The 11,991-nt window shown below is 41.5% G+C and overlaps 1 protein-coding gene across 1 annotated transcript in view; it reads left to right on the forward strand.

The window, feature by feature from the left end:
* Positions 1–10,998, forward strand: part of LOC138674289 (pyroglutamylated RF-amide peptide receptor-like) — a 469,095-nt gene extending 458,097 nt beyond the window's left edge. Inside the window, exons 5-6 of the mRNA XM_069762153.1 lie at positions 1,619–1,716; positions 10,502–10,998. Coding sequence (XP_069618254.1) covers positions 1,619–1,716; positions 10,502–10,887 — 484 coding nt within the window. The 3' untranslated portion in view covers positions 10,888–10,998. The remainder of the gene's footprint in view (positions 1–1,618; positions 1,717–10,501) is intronic.
* Positions 10,999–11,991: the final 993 nt, after the last annotated feature.

Consider the following 11,991-nt stretch of genomic DNA (forward strand, 5'->3'; position numbering starts at 1 on the left):
TAAAGGGTTGATATTGGCTTTTAGGATTGCTACTTCCAATATGTGGCGCTAGAGATCAAGTCTTCTCCATCTCTGAATATGCCATTTGAATCTTTAATTTGCCATGATAGCATTGCATAACCTATAAGCCTCTTTACACTGACATGACAGACATGTCACTCTGCACAAGCAGAAACATTACCTTTTAGATCCCAGTCTTAAACCTCTCATACAACCAAATCAGATCTCATACTTTGCACTGAGGAGCAACACCCTGAAAGGAACACGTGTCTACATACTGAGATTTTGGTTTGGCTTTTGTCTGAAAACATGTGGCAAGGCTCAAAAGTGATTTTTAGGATTGCTACTTCTAATAGATGGCACTAAAGTTCTGGTCCTCTTCGTCTCTGAAGAGGCAATTTGCATATGAGGTTGTAGAATTTGAGTAAAGGTTATCCTTAGCCGGTGAAGCCTATATTGATTTCTATTGCTTTTGAACCTCATGCACCCCTGTTTGACTTGAGAAGAAGACAAAGCAAACTAAGGTATCCAGCCACTTGGATATAAAACTTCATCAATGTATTAGTACAACTTAAAAAGTTCCAGGTACATTAAAAATATTGTATTTGGAGAAAAAAAAACTCATTTTGAGCATAGAACTGTACATGAATAAGAACAGTTCTATATCTGAAACGTGCCTTTTTTTGCCTTTGTACAATATTTTTAATGTACTGTAGCTGAAACCTTTCAAGCTGTACTAATACATTGGTGAAGTTTTCTATCCAAATGGATGAATGGCAATAGTTTGCCATTAAAGTATTTTCATGGAATCTGCCAAATAATAATTTTGACATGCTCCATCCATAATAATACATAGAAGTATTATTCTCCAAAAGCATTGCAGGTACAACCTGTTTCAATGGCTCCGTATTGGCAATGTAACTGCTATGTGCATGAATTTAAGGCTTTGTTTACTTGTTTTTTTTAATATTATTCATTGAGAAAAATCCATGTTATTCAATGAGGTATTGCCATAATCTCCTGTACAGCCTAGGAACTTGCTGGGGCCTGTAGGCTTATAACAATGGATCCAAAAACTACGAAAAACTATGAAGGTCCCCTTGTATCATGAAATGCGTTTTACCTGCTGGTATTAATGAAGAGTTTGCTGGAGTGGCATAGCATATACCTCTAAATGAATTTGGGGAATCTTTGCGCTGTCATGCTACACTGCAAAAAATTTAGTCGAGGGAACATAAAACATTTCTATGGTAATTTATATCATTTTTGCAGTGTCAATTTTGATGAATTTGTTGGCCTCACTTGTCTGTTCCCGCTCCACAGGACTTGCCAAGGCTGGGCTAAAATGCCAAACTGTTAGTGCAACTACAAAGGTTCTTTTGGCAGCTAAAATTAACTTTCAAGTGAGGGCCTTTCTCCCGAGACAGCTTCTGTAATAGATCACATCTCTACTGATGGAAGCAAGAAGATACAAATTATTTTATATTTGTACAATATACAAGTCGTCATTCGTGTCTTAATGTTCACAATAATCTACTGTGAGCTATTTCTCTGATCTGAGCTTTATTCCAAAGAGGGTTCATACTCCTGAAACATTTTTTGTCTGGTTGTCTCCAAGAAAGAAGAAACGAGCTGTGATGATGATGGTCATCGTGGTCCTTTTCTTCACTGCCTGCTGGGCGCCATTCCATGTGGTCCACATCCTTTTTGAGTACAGTAAGTACCTTTATTACATTGCTTCTAAAAAGACATAGATAAAGCAAAGTTGCTGTACCTATTTTTTTTTATATACAGTAGGGAAAATAAGTATTTAATACACTATCGATTTTGCACTTTTTCCCACCTACAAAGAATGGAGAGGTCTGTAATGTTTATCGTAGGTACACTTCACCTGTGAGAGACAGAATCTAAAAATGAAAACTAGAAAATCACATTGTATGATTTTTACATAATTAAATTGAATTTTATTGCATGAAAAGCTACAATAGAAAAACATAGTAACATAGTAACATAGTTAGTAAGGCCGAAAAAAGACATTTGTCCATCCAGTTCAGCCTATATTCCATCATAATAAATCCCCAGATCTACGTCCTTCTACAGAACCTAATTGTATGATACAATATTGTTCTGCTCCAGGAAGACATCCAGGCCTCTCTTGAACCCCCCGACTGAGTTCGCCATCACCACCTCCTCAGGCAAGCAATTCCAGATTCTCACTGCCCTAACAGTAAAGAATCCTCTTCTATGTTGGTGGAAAAACCTTCTCTCCTCCAGACGCAAAGAATGCCCCCTTGTGCCCGTCACCTTCCTTGGTATAAACAGATCCTCAGCGAGATATTTGTATTGTCCCCTTATATACTTATACATGGTTATTAGATCGCCCCTCAGTCGTCTTTTTTCTAGACTAAATAATCCTAATTTCGCTAATCTATCTGGGTATTGTAGTTCTCCCATCCCCTTTATTAATTTTGTTGCCCTCCTTTGTACTCTCTCTAGTTCCATTATATCCTTCCTGAGCACCGGTGCCCAAAACTGGACACAGTACTCCATGTGCGGTCTAACTAGGGATTTGTACAGAGGCAGTATAATGCTCTCATCATGTGTATCCAGACCTCTTTTAATGCACCCCATGATCCTGTTTGCCTTGGCAGCTGCTGCCTGGCACTGGCTGCTCCAGGTAAGTTTATCATTAACTAGGATCCCCAAGTCCTTCTCACTGTCAGATTTACCCAGTGGTTTCCCATTCAGTGTGTAATGGTGACATTGATTCCTTCTTCCCATGTGTATAACCTTACATTTATCATTGTTAAACCTCATCTGCCACCTTTCAGCCCAAGTTTCCAACTTATCCAGATCCATCTGTAGCAGAATACTATCTTCTCTTGTATTAACTGCTTTACATAGTTTTGTATCATCTGCAAATATCGATATTTTACTGTGTAAACCTTCTACCAGATCATTAATGAATATGTTGAAGAGAACAGGTCCCAATACCGACCCCTGCGGTACCACACTGGTCACAGCGACCCAGTTAGAGACTATACCATTTATAACCACCCTCTGCTTTCTATCACTAAGCCAGTTACTAACCCATTTACACACATTTTCCCCCAGACCAAGCATTCTCATTTTGTGTACCAACCTCTTGTGCGGCACGGTATCAAACGCTTTGGAAAAATCGAGATATACCACGTCCAATGACTCACCGTGGTCCAGCCTATAGCTTACCTCTTCATAAAAACTGATTAGATTGGTTTGACAGGAGCGATTTCTCATAAACCCATGCTGATATGGAGTTAAACAGTTATTCTCATTGAGATAATCCAGAATAACATCCCTCAGAAACCCTTCAAATATTTTACCAACAATAGAGGTTAGACTTACTGGCCTATAATTTCCAGGTTCACTTTTAGAGCCCTTTTTGAATATTGGCACCACATTTGCTATGCGCCAATCCTGCGGAACAGACCCTGTCGCTATAGAGTCCCTAAAAATAAGAAATAATGGTTTATCTATTACATTACTTAGTTCTCTTAGTACTCGTGGGTGTATGCCATCTGGACCCGGAGATTTATCTATTTTAATCTTATTTAGCCGGTTTCGCACCTCTTCTTGGGTTAGATTGGTGACCCTTAATATAGGGTTTTCATTGTTTCTTGGGATTTCACCTAGCATTTCATTTTCCACCGTGAATACCGTGGAGAAGAACTTAATATTTGGTACAGAAACCTTTGTTTGCTGTTACACAGGTCAGATGTTTCCTGTAGTTCTTGACCATGTTTGCCCACACTGCAGCGGGGATTTTGGCCCAATCCTTCATACAGATCTTCTGTGTTCCCCAGATCTTTCAAGTTTTGTGGCTGTGGCTGAGCAACATTGAGTTTCAGCTCCCTCCAAAGATTTTCTATAGGGCTCAAGTCTGGAGACTGGCTAAACCACTGCAGGACCTTGAAATGGTTCTTACGGAGCCACTCCTTATTTGCCCTGGCTGTGTGGTTTGGGTCATTGTCATGCTGGAAAACCCAGCGACGATCCATCTTTGTTGCTATTAGTGAAGGAAGGAGGCTGTTGGCCAAAATCTCATGATACATGACCTCATCCATCCTCCTTTCAATATGGTGCAGTTGTCCTGTCCCCTTAGCAGAAAAGCACCCCAAAGTATGATGTTTCCCCACCATGCTTCACAGTTCAGTTGGAACAGTATTCTTGGGGTTGTACTGATCCTTCTTCCTCCAAACATAGCGAGTGGAGATGATAGTTCTATTTTGGTCTCATCTGACCACGTGACCTTCTCACATGCCTCTTCTGGATTATCCAAATGGACATTGGTTAACTTCGAATGGGTCTGGACATGTGAAGGCATTAGCAGGGGGACCTTGCGTGACCTGCAGGATTTTAACCCCTTCACAACATGCGCTGTACTAGTACGGTGCATATTGTGTCTCCCCATCTGATGTGGGCTCCAGCTGTGTAACCACATCTTTCCTGAGACATGTCAGCTGTTGTGAACAGCTGACATGTGTCCGCAGTAGCCACGGGTGAAATTGTGAGCCACCTGCGGCTATTGACACGTTAAATGCCACTGTCAAACTCTGTCAGTGGCTTTTAATGCGCCCTTCCGGCCATCGGGCCGGAAATACACCCACCAGTGACGCCTGTCACTTTATCGCAGGTCACCGGTTCGTTGGCATGACAACCAGAGGTCTCCTGGAGACCTCATATGGTTCTTAGTGCCGGCTTGCTGTGAGTGCCTCCCGGTGGTCAGCGCTCATAGCAAGTGAGTAATTCAGCTACATATAGGCGATCTGATCATCACCTATATGTAGCAGAACCGATCGGGTTGTGGCAGTGTTTAGTTTCCCATGGGGACTATTGAAGCATGCCAAAGGTAAAAAAAAAATGTTTTAAAAAAATATTAAAAAAAAGTACAAAAAACATTAAAGTTCAAATCACCCCCCTTTCGCCCCATTCAAAATAAAACAATAAAAAAATCAAACACACACATATTTGATATCACCGCATTCAGAATTGCAGGATCTATCAATAAAAAGAGGATTAACCTGATCGCTAAAAGGCATAGCGAGAAAAAAAGTCAAAACGCCGGAATTATGTTTTTTTTGTTTGGTCGCTGCAACATTGCCTTAAAATGCAATAACAGCCGATAAAAAGATCGCATCTGCACCAAAATGGTATCACTAAGATCATCAGCTCAGCCGCAAAAAATAAGCCCTCACACAACCCGAGATCATGAAAAAGGTGGACGCTATTGGTATCATAAAATGGCGCATTTTTTTGTAACAAAATTTGAGGTTTTTTTTCACCGCTTAATTAAAAAAGAACCTAGACATGTTTGGTGTCTATTAACTCGTAATGACCTGTAGAACCATATCGGTAGGGGAGTTTTATCATTTAGTGAACCTAGTTAAAAAGCCAAACAAAAAACAGGTGTGGGATTGCATTTTGTTTTTGCAATTTCACCACACTTGGAATTTTTTTCACATTTCTGAGTACACAATATGGTAAAAACAATGATGTCATTCAAAAGTACAACTCGTCCCACGTAAAAAAAGCCCTCATATGGCCGTATTGACAGAAAAATAAAAGTTATGGCTCTGGGAAGAAGGGGAGTGAAAAACAAATGCAAAAACGAAAAAGGGATCCGTCACGATGGGATTAATCCATGAAGGTGTAGTGTGTTACTAATGGTAATGTTTGATACTGTAGTCCCTGCTCTCCTCAGGTCATTGACCAGGTCTTCCCATGTAGTTCTGGGCTTATTCCTGAACTTTCTCAGAATCATCCTTACCCCACAAGGTGAGAGCTTGCATGGAACCCCAGACCAAAGAATATTGACAGTCATCTTGTGTTTCTTTCATTTTTTAATAATTGTGTCAACAGTTGCCTTCTCACCAAGATGCTTGCCTATTGTCTGTAATGCATTCCAGTCTTGTGTAGATCTACAATTTTGGCCCTGGTGTCAGACAGCTCTTTGGTCTTGGCCATGGTGGAGAGGTTGGCGTGTGATTGATGGAGTTTGTGGACAGGTGTCTTTTATACAGGTAACGAGTTCAAACGGGTACAATTAATACAGGTTATGAGTGCAGAGTAGGAGGGCTTCTTAAGGAAAAACTAACAGACCTGTGAGAGCCCGAATTCTTGCTGGTTGGTAGGTGATCAAATACTTATTACATGAAATAAAATGCAATGTAATTATGTAAAAATCATACAATGTAATTTTCTGTTATTTATTTTTACATTCTGTCTCTCACAGTTGAATTGTACCTACTATAAAAATTACAGACCTCTCCATTCTTTGTAGGTGGGAAAACTTGCAAAATCAGCAGTGTATCAAATACTTATTCTCCCCACTGTAACTGTTGACACGGCACAGCGTTTGCATTGTTTGCATGCAGGGCTGGTCTGGCCATCTGGCAATTCTGGCAAATACCAGAAGGGCCTGTCTGGTCATGGGCCACCTTGTCTGCTACATTGTTAACAGAATCGGTGTTCTCAAGACACCCATACTGTTAAGAGTTGTGATGGAGCACAAAGTTGCTGACTCCGTCACTTACCCCAGCAGGCTACGGGTATCATTAGAAATATTGGTCTTGTAGAAAATCTTCCTTTCCTCCCTCCAGGATAATATTAGTAATATATCCCATGTGGTTCATGGGGACAGGGACAACATGGGCCTGTGTGATTTCAAATGCCAGGGCTGAATTTCAACCCCAGTCCGTACCTGTTTTCATGCCACAGCCAGTGATAAGTCTGCTCTGAATACAGGAGTCTGGTGTGTTCATATGTGGGCCACCGCCACCCCCATCACCCAATGGAATAAATACATCAGATTCCTGTCCTCAAAGGAGACTTCTTTATGGCCATGGAAACAATGAGTACATACATGTACAATACATATGCATGTAACAACGAATAAAAGAGAGAAAATAGCATATGGACGGCACTGCCCCAACTAAATCCATAATCTTCAGGAAAGCCGGTACTAAAAAGCTATATCATGTCAGCAACAGCCATGGCGAAAAAGATATCGGGTGCAAAACCATAAATAACATATGTGTCCCAGGTAGCAAAAGAAAAAAGCAGGATGCACTCACCAATCTTCAAAGTAGCAAATTTTATTGAGTCTTCACAATTAAAACTTCATGGCCGGGGGAGAAGAAAAGGAGCTCGTGCGAGCAGGGGAGACGACGGCCGTTTCGCGCGGTCCTTGCGCTTCAACGGGTCTGCATGACAGGAGGCTTTTCAGGGACTAAGTCCTGCTTTTCCCATACTGAGTATGCCCCGGGTCAACCTCCCATTGGAGGTCAGGGATCACTTGCTCAGGTCCTGCTGCGACTCCTATTGGACCATCAGGAAGGTCCCAGAGCGCTACTACTATAAAAGGTTTGCATGGCCGCACGGCCATTCGCTAGTATAAACTTGCTAACTTGTGTAGATGTATGCCTGTCGATGGATGAAAGCTCTGAATCATTCCCATCCCTAGTGTTGTTAACTGCTTGCGAATGGTGGAAGCTACCTAGCATCTGACAGTGCTTTCCCGCACATCTTGCACACGATACTGTGTCAAACCAGCAGTGACCGCCAGTGCGGCGCCGTGCGCAATCAGTGCGCTTTCCTAGCCCTAGTTAGGGTGGTTAGTGGCATCTGCCAGAGCGGCCCTGGACGCACTCTGTGCGGTAATCTATAATCAGTCATGACAACCGGTCAGTGTAGGGTGGGAACTCCCGCTTGATCTCAGCATCTGACTCAGGGCATCCTCAGGCGCGGGCTCAAAAGCCACCGAGGGTCAGAGCGAGATCAATCACCAGCATAGGTGGGGTGAGTTTCAGGGATCCCACTAGCATCCATCTGCTGCACCCTGTGACTGTTAACAGGGCACAGTGTTTCCTTTGCTTCCCTGCGACTCTGTGAAGCAACAGAGTTCGCATCAGTTCAGACCGGGTGAGGGAACCCGTGTTTATTCTGGTGTAGTACCACCATATAGTGCCGCCATTACCTAGCAGCAGGTTCCATCTCTGGACCCCGGGCTGCGAACGCACCTTATTACTGTCTTCATATTTATTCGATGCGTTCCGCCAGCCCTAACACATCAAATATTTATTTGATTTAGATTTTGCTTTTTTTCCACACCTGCCTAAAATGTTTGCACAATATTGTGTATTGTAAAAAAATGTAATTGTTATTGAAATCCTGACACCTGACAACTTTTAAGCCTGACCACCGGGCCCTCTATACGCTGATACTACTAGTGGTCCTCTCAATATCATCATTGGCAGGATCGCAATGAAAGATATCACCTACAGTTATGGCCACAAATATTTGGACAGTGACACAATTTTCGCGAGTTGGGCTCTGCATGCCACCACATTGGATTTGAAATGAAACCTCTACAACAGAATTCAAGTGCAGATTGTAACGTTTAATTTGAAGGGTTGAACAAAAATATCTGATAGAAAATGTAGGAATTGTACACATTTCTTTACAAACACTCCACATTTTAGGAGGTCAAAAGTAATTGGACAAATAAACATAACCCAAACAAAATATTTTTATTTTCAATATTTTGTTGCAAATCCTTTGGAGGCAATCACTGCCTTAAGTCTGGAACCCATGGACATCACCAAACGCTGGGTTTCCTCCTTCTTAATGCTTTGCCAGGCCTTTACAGCCGCAGCCTTCAGGTCTTGCTTGTTTGTGGGTCTTTCCGTCTTAAGTCTGGCTTTGAGCAAGTGAAATGCATGCTCAATTGGGTTTAGATCTGGAGATTGACTTGGCCTTTGCAGAATGTTCCACTTTTTGGCACTCATGAACTCCTGGGTAGCTTTGGCTGTATGCTTGGGGTCATTGTCCATCTGTACTATGAAGCGCCGTCCAATCAACTTTGCAGCATTTGGCTGAATCTGGGCTGAAAGTATATCCCGGTACACTTCAGAATTCATCCGGCTACTCTTGTCTGCTCTTATGTCATCAATAAACACAAGTGACCCAGTGCCATTGAAAGCCATGCATGCCCATGCCATCACGTTGCCTCCACCATGTTTTACAGAGGATGTGGTGTGCCTTGGATCATGTGCCGTTCCCTTTCTTCTCCAAACTTTTTTCTTCCCATCATTCTGGTACAGGTTGATCTTTGTCTCATCTGTCCATAGAATACTTTTCCAGAACTGAGCTGGCTTCTTGAGGTGTTTTTCTGCAAATTTAACTCTGGCCTGTCTATTTTTGGTATTGATGAATGGTTTGCATCTAGATGTGAACCCTTTGTATTTACTGTCATGGAGTTTTCTCTTTACTGTTGACTTAGAGACAGATACACCTACTTCACTGAGAGTGTTCTGGACTTCAGTTGATGTTGTGAACGGGTTCTTCTTCACCAAATTAAGTATGCGGCGATCATCCACCACTGTTGTCATCCGTGGACGCCCAGGCCTTTTTGAGTTCCCAAGCTCACCAGTCAATTCCTTTTTTCTCAGAATGTACCCAACTGTTGATTTTGCTACTCCAAGCATGTCTGCTATCTCTCTGATGGATTTTTTCTTTTTTTTCAGCCTCAGGATGTTCTGCTTCACCTCAATTGAGAGTTCCTTTGACCGCATGTTGTCTGCTCACAGCAACAGCTTCCAAATGCAAAACCACACACCTGGAATCCACCCCTGACCTTTTAACTACTTCATTGATTACAGGTTAACGAGGGAGACGCCTTCAGAGTTAATTGCAGCCCTTAGAGTCCATTGTCCAATTACTTTTGGTCCCTTGAAAAAGAGGACGGTATGCATTACAGAGCTATGATTCCTAAACCCTTTCTCCGATTTGGATGTGGAAACTATCATATTGCAGCTGGGAGTGTGCACTTTCAGCCCATATTACATATATAATTTTATTTCTGAACATGTTTTTGTAAACAGCTAAAATAACAAAACTTGTGTCACTGTCCAAATATTTCTGGCCCTAACTGTATATATGGATAAAACAGGATCTAGCTATTCAAAATTGCTGATTGGCACAGCTCACCTTCTCCACATCTCTGCACAGTCACCGGCGTACAATTCCCGTCTAGATAACTCTTCAATAGAAGTAATTCATATCAGAAGATCCAACACAATATCTACCCCATAATCATGTGCTAAAAAATTGATTAAAAATTAAAAATTAATTGGTAAATATAAATGTAGGTGATACATTCCCCTTAAGCTTTTTATTCAAAACTAAAAGTAATTTCCAGGATAATTTACTGGAAGCATTACAAATTTTTCTATAATAAATATAAAGGAAACATGCGTATATGAGAGCAGATGAATATTATCTGTCCAATTTAGTCTTCTTCATTAATTATCTATGTAAATCTCACATAGTGAACGTTTACTTCATATGATTCTTCTCTGTGTCCAGTCAGGTCCCATAGGTAACAGAACATAGTGGTAAGTGATGCTGTAAAGCAAATTGTCTGTACAAATTAGTGATAAATTAATTTTTTCTCTGTCAACAGATGACCTTGAAGAAGAGTATGATGACGTCACAGTGAAAATGATAGTGGCCATCGTACAAGCCGTTGGATTTTTTAACTCCTTTAATAATCCTGTAGTTTACACTTTCATGAATGAAAACTTCAAGAAGAGCTTAGTGGCTGTACTTTTCTGCCACTTTCGAGCGCAAGAACGAATTGACAAGAGGGACAGTCAACTCGAAAAGCCCAAAGTTGGAACATCAACTTTTCCCCATAGAAGGGATGGACGGAGTGCCCACAGCCACTTGAGTGCAGAGAACCTAGAACTCCGGCTGTGTGAACAGTTCCCAGCCGCCAAACTAGAATCTGTTACTTACCCTTTGGTGAATTCTCACAAGGGCCTCCTTCCAAATGGACAGTCAGCTTAGTGACTGGAATCACAGCAGGGTTTTTCTTTTCTTGAATATTATTTTACTGAAATAAGACTGTATGACCAAATATAATGCATTAAAGTGTTCCCCTGGGTGCATGTGCATTTATTACAGCTTTCTTTATTTTGCACTACGTAGAGTATTAAATATCGATCCTGGTTTCTTCCATATTCTGTATAAAAGGGATGTTTTGACTTATTTTCTCCTACACCACCATGGATATGGTTAGCGTCTATTTTAGGAATGATAATGTGAGATTAAATGCCTTAACTTCAGGAGTTTATCAGCATATCATCTGCACCATCTAGACCGAGGATCTCCAACCAGTGTCTTGCAAGCCATTGAACTCCCACTATACCCTTACAATCTCAGATGTATATGTCTTTCATCTGATTTCAAGAGTCTGACATCATGGATAATTATTCAGCCTTTGGCCACTTCCAGCTGATGTTGTTTCCCTGCCCAGCGACAGTTTTTTAGCTTTATCAACAGTTCACTCTCTGTGTTATACCAGGTGATACCAGGTATCAAACAATTATATCAGATAGTGATCAAGCTAAAGAGGCTAATGCTCAGTGGGGAAACAATGTTAGGGAGCCACCTCCGCCTCATGTTGTTTCCCTGCCCAGCAACAGCTTCTTTAGCTTGATTAACTGTTCACTGTCTAATATCCTTGTTCAATACCTGACATCACACAGACAGTGAGTTATTAATCAAGCTGTAAAGGATAAAGCTGAGTGGGGACTCTTTAGGAGGCAGTGACAACCTAAATGATCTGTCATGCCCAGAGCACTCAGAAAGAACCGATCATCGGGTTTTTCCCATAAAACCTATGGCCACCACCTTTCATCCCCATGTAAAAGCACTCTAAAATGTTGTATATATGACACCAATTCACCCAGCAAATAAAAAAAAACCCTTTTAATATAATCACCTCTGGGGTGGGATGGTCCAGTCCAAAGAATTACTAGTCTTCTTTCAGCCCCTCCTCTCTTCTTGCGATGCCGTCCTCCTTCTCTGCTTCGTGTGGATGACGCATCCTATGGCAGCCACATTGTGTCCCCCATCAGGCTCCTGTGCATGCACACTTCTCTCTTCCTT

Source organism: Ranitomeya imitator, chromosome 4 (genome assembly GCF_032444005.1).
Source record: "Ranitomeya imitator isolate aRanImi1 chromosome 4, aRanImi1.pri, whole genome shotgun sequence".
NCBI classification, from domain to species: domain Eukaryota; kingdom Metazoa; phylum Chordata; class Amphibia; order Anura; family Dendrobatidae; genus Ranitomeya; species Ranitomeya imitator.